Below are 13,932 nucleotides of genomic sequence, written 5' to 3'. Positions count from 1 at the left end.
AATTTGCTCACTGACCAAGTCTTCTGGCCGGTTGAGATGCTAAAAGTACTCCCCCCAGCCTGCCTTTGTGAGCATGGTCCAAGTTATTGAAATAAATTACTTTCCAACTGGAAAGCTGGACAGGAAATCCACCACACCATAGAGAGCTTTAGACTTAGAGAGTCCGAATAGACCAAGAACCCTCATTCAAAACCAAACTGAAGGCTGACTCTTGGAATGGAGGTTCTTCACATGAACACATAGGGAAAGAAGTTTGTTCACAGGAAGGAAGCCTGGGCCTGGTCCATGTCCATGAGCAAGCCCAGGTGCTCCAGTCAGTGAGAAAGATCTGACACAACTCTCTAAAAGTTGTGGATCCACCCAGAATGCTGCAGCATCTGCAACATTTGCTGGACATTGGCTGACAGGGTAAGGACAGAACACTCCTTTAACAGACGTTCATCCAGGTACCCCACAATGTGGACACCCCAGAGAGCAGCAGTGTGAATACCAGTGGAGTCATGGTCAAGCCAAAAGGAAGAGAAACAGAGGATGTGCAGATAGGCATCCATGATGTTCACAAATGCCAGGAAATCTCCTTGCCGAAGTGAAGCAATGACTGAACAGGCCAATTCCATGCTGAACTTTTGAACCCAAAGGAATCTGTTAAGGAACTTCTGATCCAGGATGTGGCAAACGCCAATACTTGAGCCACAGCATCCTGTGCATTTGAATAGACAGGATATCTAGCATGGACATCTGAGGTAGCATGTCCACCAGCCCATGCATGCAGTTACGTAAAATGGGGCATAGTAGCTACAGTTGGTGAAAGACTGATGGGTCCATGAGAATGGAACTTGAGTAATGGACTGGCAAGAAACCATAGAGGCGACAGTAGGTTGCATAGCAGGGCCAATGAGCGCACAAGAGGCCTTAAAGAAAGCTTTGACTTTCTGGTACACTGAGTCCTTTAAAATGGGAACATCCATCCACTGGAACTGTCAAGGACTTAAGACAGGAAATCGTGAGATGCACAGCAGGGACCACCCCTTACAAAATCATTGGGCACTGCTGAACAAGGAAGAAGTCAGTTACTATACAAAACTTCCTCTACTAGTGGGTGGAAAGGAGAGGTCTTAAACGGCTAAAGTTTTTTCAGTAAACCTATGCTAGTAACCTTTAGGTCACGTGGACGCAGATGAGTCCAGTGCCAACCACATGAATACTATATCCACCAGAATAGAAATCGTGTCCTTAAGTTTTGAAGAAATAACAGCAGAAAGATTCTCCTCCTCCTGGGCAGTATCTCCAGATTATGAAAAGGATTTACCCTCTTACACTTCCTCCTCCTCTTTCTCTGGAAGAAAGGCATTAGAAAGGCATGGTAGAGTCAGACACCGATTTCATAGAGGGGGTTGCTTGCAGCACCTGACGCCTAAGGATTTCAAAAAGGCCAAAATCCTCCCCATAAATTCAGATATATAAGCTAAGAACTCTTCCCAGCTTAAGCACACAAGTGGACAGTGGAGGTAACTGAACAGGGGAGAGACCCAGATGGGGGACCAATAACCAGGCTATGTAGGCTATGGTCCCTCAGGAAAACGAAATCACCCCCCTTAGTTATTGGCAGAAAGTGAGCTGGCAAGCCCTTTGGCCACATTCACCTTCTGCCCGTGATTCACCATAAGTGTGTGAGGTGAAGCTCAATAGGGTACTCAAGTCCAATGCTGCAAATAGGAAGGGGAGAACAGCCTCTGTGGTGCCAGTAGACCACAGACTGCAGTTACTCTGTATGTCCAAACAGAGCCTCTATCTTGTGAGACAGGCTGCCTTATCCAGACAAGGAGTATGCGGCTACAAGACAATGGAGCCCCACACGGGGGTACCCAGGTCTTTAAATGGGTCTGCACCCATGGAAGTGGAGAGTCCCAGAATCAGGGAGGCACCCCCCAATCTTCACCAAATTTGGATAAACATACTCCAGAGAGAGTCTCCAGGGACAAGGCTACACCATGTTGCATATTGCTACGGACCTAGATCTGTATGGCACCTTACAGCTAACAACACGTTGTACCACGTGCCAAGCTAAGTGCCAAATGTAAGATCCAGTGCCAAAAGCAACATTACAGGCCGGGCCTATGATTTCCTTCTGGTCCGGGTTTGGAGGACAGCCACAGTGTCTATAGTGCAACTAAGGGAAACTTGAAGAATCTGTAGATACAGGTATAGAAACCAAATTTCTATCTCAGTAGAGAGAAGGCATCCATCGCCAAGGACACTAGCAAAAAATAGGGTTGCGGGGAGTGTGAGGGTTATGGGCCTGTTCTAACAGCTCTGCTTGCCAGTGTGCAATCACCTGAAGGTGGCTGCATATAACCCAATCATCTGGGTTTTTTTAGTAGGGTAGGTATCAGATTGTTATTGTTCTCCATTTTAATTTTGTAGATTTTTCCTTACTTTCTGTCTGGTGTACCTGTTGTCACAATGACAGGAAGAAAAGGGAAATCTCTCCAACAGAGCCCCTAAACAACAGTTGTCGTAACCCTTCCCTTCCTCAAATTTGACCCAAAAAAAATTTGGGGTTTACAAACACTTTAAGAAATCTAAAGCGTATAAAATGCACTTCAAAACATTTAAAAGGTAACATTGTACCTCTAAGCAATTACTTAAAGGCTATTACAAAAGCAGGGTAGGAATAAAGTTAATAGATGCAGTGGTTGCAATGATGCTACAGCTCTTGAGGTGAAACCATAAGGCCTAGCTAGCCATAACTGAACTCCCATCCACCGCCATCAACTTGAGCAAGTGGGTGGCTAAATCTCGCAGTTCCTGCAGGAGAGAGACATACTGTACGGTGAAAGAAATTATAGATAATGGAAGGGGAAGGTGTGAAGGTGGGCTTGGCTGTTTTAGGTACAGGAGGTAATCGGGTGGGCATACAGGAGTATTGGAAATAATAGAGGTTGGGGAAATTAAAGAGTTTCTAAACGCTCCGTTTTTGTTGCCTATATCTACTGCTATCTACTGCCTGGAGACGAGCAGAGACGCAAGGTAAGTCTACACCGCGGGATCGGAAGTGCCAGCAAGGACAGAGGAGTCAGAACTGGATCGGAGAGCGGTCGCATATTAGTAACTACTGGATTCAGAAAAATAGTAATAAATATGCTCTAAATAAGTATTTTAAATTTATATTCATAACAATCCTTCTCTACAAAGTTATCAATATAAAACCTGTGTAATATAAATGCGCAACACCCTTCATTTGAGATTCATGCACAAAGAATGATGTCACTGGGTTTAGAATAAAAGGTGTCACTTCTAAACAATTTAAAGCTAGCTGAATTACACAGATTAAGCTAGAGTTAAAATACACTGGTACAGAATGAGGGCAACTGCTGCTGAGCCCAGAAGGGCAGGGTGCTAACGCATGAACATCTATTTAGCCATTCTGCAATTTGTTTATGCTAACTAAGCAAACTATACTGCCTTTCATCTAACCTGAATAAAAATCATTATGTTAGAAATAGGAGGGAGGCATAGTAAGATATTGAGGCTGATTTACTGAAGGAGTCAAGAATCTTCACACAATAAATTGTGTGACTCTTTACTTCCATTATATAATTAAGAGAAAAAAAATCATGTTTACTAATTTCTGCATATGCTTGGGTGATTCTCCATTCCTTTATTAAATCAGTCCATTTGCATCAGGGTTTTGTAGATATTAAAGTATAATTAAATCTTCTTGGTTTTTTGTATGTATCTACTGCTAGCAAGCAGTAGATATATGCAAAAACATTTTTTTTTAAAGTCACTAGAAAGGTTAAAATTTAGCCGTGTCGGATGCCTTCCCCATCTGCAACGGTACCAGACAAGGGTGTCCGCTGTCTCCTTTGCTTTTCGTGATAGCACTAGAGCCCTTTCTACGCAGAATTAGAGCAGATCCCAATATCCATGGTTTTCCCACACCTGACAAAGAAACCAAAAGTAGCTGCCTTTGCAGACGATCTACTATTCTTTCGAACCCAACCAAGAACCTCCCTCCCTAATCTTCCCCCGAGCCTTCCGAGAATTTGCGTCACTATCCTCGTTCAAGATCAACCTCTCCAAGTCCTCGGCCCTCAACATCTCCCTGCCAGACGAGACGGTCCAATTTTGTATCTCCCACTTCCCTTTCAGCTGGGCTGAAGGAGCCATCACATACCTTGGCATCAAAATCCCGACTAATTTGCAAACACTATACTCCCTCAACTATGTCTCCCACCTTTCCCGATTGAGATTGGACTTGAGGGAATGGAACAAACCACTTTATTCCTGGTTTGGCAGAGCGGCCATCTTAAAAATGACAGCTCTCCCACAGACAGTACCCATACAACTCCCCAGTGCCTTTTTCACCTCAGTGAACACAATGTTCCGCTCATTTCTGTGGAACAATAGATCCCCAAGGATTAGCCCCCAAACTCTCACTCGACCCAAACATTCTGGAGGCATTGGCCTCCCCCATGTCCAAAGATATTACTGGGCGTGTCATATGGCTCGCATCATTGACTGGTCGGTCCATGCCCCGAGCAAAGACTGGGTCCGGATAGAACAACTATTATATGATGTCCCCATCGGATCCTGGCCCTGGCTACAACGTCAAAACCTACCAATCCAGATATTGAACCACCCGACGGTTGGTACGTCCCTGCGGGTTTTCACATCCATTACCAACAGGCAAGCCCTCTCCTCCACCCCGGGTCCGCTCACACCTCTCCGCTTCAATCCGGCCTTTCCCCCAGGCCAAAGTGCATCCTTCCTACGTCGCTGGTCTGCCGATGCTCCTCTGACTGCCCGATTATTCTTCGACAGACAAGGCAACTTCCACACTCTTGCAGATCTAAACGAGGTTAACCCCCCCCCCCTCACATACCACTATGGTCTTATTTTCAAATACGACACTATCTCAACTCTCAAACGAATAGAGGATTCTTTTCCCGAGCTTTAACCCCCTTTGAAAAGCTGTGCACCTCCACCCAGAGAGTGACGCAGGCCATCTCATCTCTATACTCCCTCTTGAATGACCCCTCTACCCTCCCACCGACGCCCTACGCGAAGGCCTGGGAACGCAACCTCTCAACCTCCTTCACAACGCAGGAATTGGAACGAATGGATTCCATACTGTTAGGTAGCTCCCAGAATGTCCAGATACAGGAGACTAACTACAAAATTTGTTCCCGCTGGTATAAAACCCCGGCCTTGCTCCACCGCATATACCCAGATGCCCCGGACCAATGTTGGCGCTGTGGCGGAGAAGTGGGCTCTCTGCTACACATATGGTGGTCATGCCCCTTGATCTAGCCTTTCTGGACAGCAGTCCATGCCCTGATAAAAACCATTACGGGTGTAACGCTGGAGTTCTCCCCAGCTTGCCTACTTCTGTACCATTTAGACAAAGCACTCCATGTATCTAAACGATCCCTCACAATTAACCTGTTGAATGCGGCAAAAACGGTCATTCCTAGACACTGGAAGTCGCCCTCCCCACCAACGATCCGAGAATGGCTCTCCCGGATAGCTACAGTATCAAACATAGAGGAACTGATTCACTCCAGCAGAGACGATATGTCCAGATACCTTAGGACCTGGACGTCCCTCATCTGTCCCTTCTGACCTTCCTTCATTCCTGGCAATGGTAACACCCCATAGGCTGTAGTCTTCCCCGACATCCACGTTAAACCAGATTATCTACACACTGTGTGCACAAAATCTTTTGGACACTGAAAATACACAATCACCGATCTACATCTTTTCTACAGTCAAGGGGTCTTGATAGCTTTGCAGGATCAATAAGAAACGTTGGTTCTCTTATTCACCAGATTCTGATATACATGATTAGTTGTTTTTTTTCCCTTATTTTCCATTCTCGCATCCTGCTTTGTGAATAAATGTAATACCTACACACTGGATTACGGCTTCTCTGGTTAGACCCAGTTCTATTTTCAACTTGAATTACTGTGTCCCCTTTGACATATTACGTTGTAACACAGTTTTGGATATCACATGGCTGTACATGACTACTTTGATATCTTTGTATTTTGTCATTGTCAAGGTCTACAACAATAAAAACTTTACTTGCGGAAAAAAAAAAGAAAAAATTTTAGGCGTGTCTCCGTCACGTGCTCCCGTCCGAACTTCTGAAGATTCTTGGGCAGCCGCAACGGATCATGGAGCGGGCGCATGCGCAGTAGTGATCTTCGTTCGGCCGGGAGATGAGGGGAGACAATGCAGGCAGCCCGGCAGCGTGCACCTGCACAGACTCAGCACTGGATCAGAGACCAGCACCAGCGATGGAGGGACTCCTGAAAACTACTGGATAGAAGAAGATGATCGGATCAAGAGGCATTATTTAAGGTAAGTCCTTACCCCAGCATTGGGGGGTGGGGGGGGGTTAGACGACTTTATTGTCACTTTAATTTTCTTTTTAGGGATATAATGTGCTTCCAATAATGTGGCTTGTGTGCTTTGTGTGTAGCTTAAATAAAAAATACCTATAAAATGACTGGTTTTATTGATATAGATATCGGAAGAGAAGAACAGCTAATAAGAATTTAAATGTCAGGTCCTATTTCGCTGGTAGTCACTAATGAACTCCCTGGGCTCTTGCAAGGCAAGATGCCTGTCAGCCAGTTTCATCTAGACTTTTTTGCATAGGTGTGTGGAAGGTTGGGCTTCTATCTGTGGTTACTGTGGGAGTATACACGTCATAGAAGCATTTGCAAACAGCTTCACATCTAATAGTTTTCAGAGAGATTGTGCAGGGGATAATCACAACAGACTAAAATAATTTATTTCACAACTACAAATCTGTTTTTGAATGAAGCATTAAGCTGAACTGTCTGCACACCTGCGAAAAGAAAAGAAAAAATACTGAAGACAGCAGACAGACAAAACCAAAAGCAAGAAAAAGAATTATCTCTTCTGAAAAGTCCGATATCAACTTTCTGAAGCCAAGAAGACATCAGCAAAAGGGACATTTTATTTTATTTAATTGCTGATAAACAGTAAAGCCACAAGATGGATAAGTTTCGTATGATCTTTCAGTTCCTGCAAGCCAACCAGGAATCCTTCATGAATGGAATATGTGGTATCATGGCACTTGCGAGTGCCCAACTATACACAACATTTGATTTTAATTGCCCGTGTCTGCCAAACTACAACTTGTCCTATGCTATGGGTGTTTTGTGTGTACCACCCATTGTCTTATTTTTATTGGGGTTTGTAATGAACAATAATGTCTCGATGCTTGCAGAGGAATGGAAGAGGCCAATAGGCATGAGGCAGAAAGATGCAGCTGTGTTGCGATATATGTTCTGTTCAATGACCCAACGAGCATTGATTGCTCCGGCAGTATGGATATCAGTGACGTTACTACATGGCGAGAGCTTTATATGTGCATTTTGTACATCTGTTCCTATTGACAAACTGGGAAATATGACTGGTGTAGACCTGTCTGAAAAGGAAATCAAGCGAATACTGGCCAGGATCCCTTGCAAGGATATCTATGATGGGAACCATATCATACCACAGGAAGTGGCAACCAGATACCTGCGCTGCATTTCTCAGGTGACACATCCGATCTTTTGTTTTACTGATAATTACATTGTGGTAATTTTTGTTTGTATATTTTGTGACATCCTTAGACTGTGACATTCTGTAGAATAGGATGTACTATACTGTATGACTGGTGAGCGATAGCAAGATTTATTAAGGGAAAACAAAATAATGGGGTGTAGTTACAAAGAAGCCAGTAAATGGTTCACTGACCATTTGTCAAACATTAGGCCATCTGGTCATTTACCAAAGTGTTTGAGCACATTTACTGGATCTAGTTACAGCCATTTGCTGCATGTTTCGTTTTATATTCTTAAAGCCCATTTCAAGGCAAATATTAACTCCCTCCCACCCCCTCTTATTTCATCAGCAAAGTTCTTTTTAATTACTTTGCAAAACAAGATATAGTTAATTAAGTCCACTGTCTGGATCACTTGCCTGTGCCATTTCTGGGTGCAGGAGGTTAGTAATCCAGTGCTGCAAATATTCCTGCGTGTCCAACAGTCCCCTCGCGCTGGACCCTGCCACTGAACAGCCAATAGAAATGTCACCTAAAGAACTCTAACTCCTATAAACAGAAGATAAGAGAAGAATTGTAATGAAGCACCATGTGACCCAGCTTCAGAAAAGTAAAAAGGGCATTTTTTTGTTTTTATTGCCAGTGATTAGTTAGAGCAGGGGTGAGCAAACTCCGGGCCCTTCAGCTGTGGGGAAACTACAAATCTCATCATGCATGTCTCTGGGAGTCATGTCTGTACAATGTCCCATGGGCTTTGTAGTTCTACAACACCTGGAAGGACAAAGTTTCCCCACCTCCGAGTTATAGGGGTTTGTTTTTGTGTATGTGTGTGTGTGGGGGGAATTGGCAAAAGATCAGCTTTAATCGGTTTCAGGACTATTGAATAAAGCTAGGTCTCAGTATTATTCATTAAATCTCTCATCTTCTGTTTATAGGAGTTGAGGTCCGGCAGCACTGTGGCGTAGTAGTTAGCAGTTCTGCCTTGCAGCACTGGGGTTCCCCAGTTCAAATCTCAGTCAGGACACTATCTGCAAGGAGTTTGCATTTTCTCCCTGTGCTTGCGTGGGTTTCCTCTGGGTACTCTGGTTTCCTCCCACAGTCTAAAGCCTTGGTTCTCAACTGGTGGGTCGCAACCTCGTTTTCAGTGAGTCGCCGCGTGCCTTCCCCTTTTCTAGGTGAGAGACTCCTCAGCCTTCCCCTAGCATAGCAATATCAGTTCTTGCGCTGAGCAGCCATTCAGAATATACTGCCTGGCGCCAAGTGTCAGCTTGAGGTGAGGTGGGCTGGAGCTATGGCCGCGAGGGAGCTCTATCCTTACATGGATTGCTTACAGCTCCCTCAAGTGACCTGCAGAGGTGGAACGGAGTGACGTCACATTCTGGCTCCTAGCACCTCTACAGGGCGCATAAGGGAGTTGTACAAGCAATGCATGTATGGATGGAGCTTCGTCACAGCACAACAGCACAGCAGCCCAGCACTGGACCCCAAGCTGAGAATCGCATGGATGGCCCACACCGGAATGCACGCTACCACAATGCCGTGCGTTCCATTGTAGTGCGACTTGGGTCGCCACTTAATGTCTAAGGACAAATGTGGGTCCTGAGGTTACACAGGTTGAGAACCACTGCTCTAAAGACATGCTGGAAGGTTAATTGGCTCCTGTCTAAATAGGCTCTGTATGTAAGCCTGTGAAATAGAGACCTTAAACTTTAGGCTCCTGGAGGGCAGGGACTATGTAAAGCACTGTGTAAGTTGTCAACGTTATATAAATACCAATAATAAATAAATATACCATGCATAGAGTGCAGCTCAGATACACTTGCTGCAGATGTTGGCCCCAGGCACCATGCCTGAAGAGGTCTACCTGTCCCTCTTGTATTTCCACAATATAAACATAGCAAGTCCAACTCATGGGATCAGCAAAAGCATTTACACTTTAATGTTAAAAGGAAGATGGTGATCCATGCCAGTCTCATCTCATCTACTGAATCGTTGAAGCTCAGTAATATTCACCATATATATAATATAGAAAATGCTACAGACATTAGCCCTGCTGATCAGTGAGAAAAACTTGATGATTTTATCAGTGATTAGCTAATTTATCCCAATGAGAGACCCACCCTGTTTGTTTCTGCACGCTGCCCACAGGTTAGGTTTTACAAACATCAGGCATATTTGCAAATGAGGATTCAAGCCTAATATAACTATTTTGCATTTGCTGGAATCTGCTCCCTGCTCCCACTGGAGAATCAGGTTATAAATAACACAAATCTGCAGGGTGAAATAGCAGGTATACTGTATGTACCTAGATTCACCTGCTAGTATAAATCCGTCATACGCATTAAAAATATAAAAGTAAAAAATGTTTATATTCTTAATGGATTAATAAAGCACAGGAATATTTAATATGAGGTCACTTGAACTCTTGGGAGCAGAATATACCAATTTTGTAGCAGACGATGTTATGTATAATGCAAGTCTGTGTTTCGTTAATTCAGTGCAAAGCAACAGGTTGACTTTACCCTTTTATGACCAGAAGTCACTGATGCGTGGATGACTAGACCAATATAAGCAGCATCAGTTAACTTGACAATAAGGCTTCAATCACACAGGGCTTTACACTTCGGCTGGGGATCCCTGTTCCAAAAACCTATGGATTCTTGCCCCATGAATCCCAGGTGTGTCTGTACAGATGTGCCGGCTGTAACTGTTCATTTAAATGGAAAACTGACTGACAGCAGTCACTTCTGTTAGCGGAAGTTTGCATGTAAACGTTCATGGAAAAATTACACAGGGGACAGAGCCCTCAGGTCTTTGTAAGATCAAAGCTGAACGTACACAGGGATAATTCTCTCTTGCTTGCAATGACAAAATTAAGCTGCAGGGAAGCTAAAGGGAAGGTATGTGAAAAACAAGTGTACTTCAAGTCTGGCTATTAAAAGAGTTAGCCCTCATTCACACCTATATTTTAGTTGCAATTAGGGATTCCTGCAGCAGGAACCCATAATCTGCCATTCAAGTTAATGATTAGGTGACAGCAGCAGCTTTGGAAAGTGGCTGAATGCTGGCCCACCGCAAGTACTCGTATGTGATACAATTACATGCAGTTAGGAAGAGATCACTATCTGGATTCCTGCTGCAAGAAAATCAAAAGTTCCTGCCGCAGGTATTCCTAATCGCACATAAAATATAGTTTTTTCAATGGCATTTCATCCCATAATTTGCCTCTAAGGTATACTGTAATCATTTTTATTAGACACAGGATCCACAATGTTGTGATAAAACAGCTGCTTAAATAAATATGTACTGAGGGAACAGGCAGCTGCCATTGCTGACTTGTGCTTCTAAAAATGCTAGTTCCCTGTCTTTCATGCTAATCCAATGGTTTTAGTACTCAGGAGGTCTGACTTTACTTTAACTTTACCTTCTGCATGTTTGTTCTAGGTGAGTGATCTAATGGGATTGATTTACTGAAGGAAATAGGCTGTTCACATTGCAAGGGAATGATCCCTTAGCCCAGTGGTGGCCAACCTTGGCACTCCAGCTGTTTTGGAACTACAAGTCCTATGAGGCATTGCAAGGCTCTGACAGCCACAGACATAACTCCCTTAGCCTATTAAAAAAAATCACTTTGCAAAGAATACCCAATCATGAGCAAGGAAAATAACAACACAGTATTTTTGCTTGTACATGATTGGGTGATGCAAGCCACTAGAGCTTTAAATCATTCACTAAGCTAAGGGGAAAATTCACTTGAAAAGTGCAAACCCCTTGCAAAGTGAACTGCTTATTTGCTCTGAGTAAATTAACCCCAATATGTCTGGAGTGGACTGCTGCCACAGAGGCTTACAATCAAATATATCCATATCAAGCGGCTTGTGTTTGGAACAGGATTGAAGATATCCTGTCAGTGAGCAAATTAACCTGAAGGAATGTTGTGAAGAGAGCTCATCACTATAAAGAAAGGCTCATACTTGTGGTACCTGTAACAATAAAGATTCTAGCTAAAGATTGAGATTATTACCCACTCTGCTAATCTACATTACCAAAGGAGTTTCCTATTCTAGCTTTGTAGCCACAAGTCAGTTGTAGACTATTCCAGAAATACCCCGATGCCTGTAAATACATTGTGAAGAGTTTGGAGGAGATTACTACATGCTAAACAAGGTACTCGCAGGCACAAAAGAACAAAAGGGTATTGTTCATGAGGTCAGAGTGCTTAGAAAAAAACAGAGAGCTCACTGAGCAGCTACCTTGGTGGGGTGGAGGGGGTACATGGGTCCCTAGTATCCCAAGGGAGTTTTTGCAAGATCCGTCATAGAAAAACAGATGATATGGAGATTCCTAGCAAGCACAGACACTACAGCTTGCTCTGGTCCCTTATTGCTCAAAGGACAGTCAATGATAAAGCCAAGTCAAAGTTTTACAGTAGTTATTCTGGGTAGAGCTTCAATCACACTCTCACCATACAGTAACCTATGCTTAAGAGGTAAATAGAGAACTTGTGGGAGAGACATCAATAAGAACTGCAGACCCGTGGGATGGAGTGCCAGAGTCATTTAACTTATGAGGATGTTTATTAGATATATGATGTATTTTCCTGAACGCTTGAGACTGAGGCTGAAGGTATGGCAAAAGAGCTCCTCCAAAGTGCATAGGTTGATGTCAAAAGACCTACTTAAGGGCAAAACTGGTACAACACATTAAAAACAAAGCTGCGGACATTCTAAGGTTGATGTCAAAAGACCTACTTAAGGGCAAAACTGGTACAACACATTGAAAACAAAGCTGCTGACATTCTAATTTTCCCTGAAGGACAAGTTTTTGATGATTTCTCTGAACAAACAGTCCATCAAAATGCCTTCATGCACATTCACTGTGCTCTACATAGGCTGTGAATCATGACTATAGTTCAGCTGGGCAAATTAATAAGAGATCGTTGGTTAAACATACAAATGATCAAAGGGGTGGAGGTTATTTGAACAGATTTACAATAGTTATGTTCTGCTGAGAATACCTGCTTGATTGTATGTTACCTGTTATTGTCATGATGTCATGTAAAGACCAAAATAATTTTTATCATGTGGCGTTCATGCATGGGAAGCTTTAAGTGATTCTGTAATTTTAGAAAAAGATAGAAAGCTGCTAGCAGGTATAAAGTGTGTGAACATATGAGATATGTGCACATGTAGTAGCTCTCACTCCTCTCTGCTATGACCAAATGGCAGGCCATTCTGAACGGTGAAAGCTCTGGCACTTTTTGGTAACGAGGGAGCATGACCAACCATTCCAACACATTGCTATTGGCCAACAAGGTAGCTCATCTTAGTGATAGGCAAATAGAAATATAGAAATAGTCCAAGTGCTTTGCACATCATATGGCTAGCGTTACATAACAAATTAATATGTGTCCCTTTTAAACTTCTAGGCATTTGGATGGACCTTTGTTTTACTCATGACCTTCCTGGCATTTCTCATCAGAGCTATACGACCCTGCTTCACACAAGCAGCTTTTCTAAAGAGCAAATACTGGTCGCACTATATTGACATTGAGCGAAAACTTTTCGATGAAACCTGTACTGAACATGCAAAAACTTTTGCAAAACTCTGCATTCAGCAGTTCTTCGAGACCATTAATCGAGATATGAACATGCCTCACACCCCCATTCTAGAAAAGAACCCAGAGAAGAACCCAGAGCAGAACCCAGAAGAATCAGACAAACTCTTGGGAGTCACCAGCCAGGGAACAATGAACACCCTTTTAAAGAACTGGCATAAATGTAAACCCCCTTTAAACCTAAATGCCTATGAACATCAAAACGGAAATGGATGTATTAAGGAAACTCTTGAGCTGAATAACCTGAATATACCCAAGAAAGAAATTGTAACTTATTACAGTAAGGTTTAAAGACTGTCATTTGAACAGAAGACAAAACTGTGAAAGGCAAACTTCAGACTACAGGCCATGTGGAAATAAATTGAATAGTGAAGAATGGAAATTTACCTATGGCCATTTACAGAGGTGAACAAACATTTTAAAATGATTCAATCACTGTGATTATATCTTGATAAGTGTTTTCTGTCGTGTCTGCTATGCTTGGTTAAGACCTATTTATGAAGAAAATAGTGTTCTTTTGGTAACAAAATTGTAACTCAATGAAGAAGGTCAAAAGAATTGATAGATAAGTGGACAGTGAATTTTGCACATTTTTCCTATGCAGTTTAAAATGAGTAATTCTCACCCCTGTTTAACTTCAAAGTTGCTGTCCTGCTGTTCTTTTGGGGAACTTTCTACAACAGTCTTTATACAAAGAAAAATATATACCTGCCAAACAAAAATCTAA

At 43.0% G+C, this 13,932-nt stretch overlaps 1 protein-coding gene across 1 annotated transcript; it reads left to right on the top strand.

Annotated features, from left to right (window-relative positions):
* The first annotated feature begins 7,032 nt into the window (after positions 1-7,032).
* On the top strand, positions 7,033-13,496 carry CALHM1 (calcium homeostasis modulator 1). Its single transcript, XM_018553400.1, has 2 exons — positions 7,033-7,581; positions 13,017-13,496. The coding sequence occupies exons 1-2, from the start codon at positions 7,033-7,035 to the stop codon at positions 13,494-13,496; spliced, it is 1,029 nt and encodes a 342-aa protein (XP_018408902.1).
* The last annotated feature ends 436 nt before the right edge of the window (positions 13,497-13,932 follow it).

The sequence above is a fragment of the Nanorana parkeri genome, unplaced genomic scaffold (assembly GCF_000935625.1).
Source record: "Nanorana parkeri isolate BGI_ZX_2015 unplaced genomic scaffold, ASM93562v1 scaffold119, whole genome shotgun sequence".
NCBI lineage: Eukaryota > Metazoa > Chordata > Amphibia > Anura > Dicroglossidae > Nanorana > Nanorana parkeri.
The sequence above is the reverse complement of the archived record's forward strand: the minus strand, read 5'-3'. Positions and strand labels throughout refer to the sequence as shown.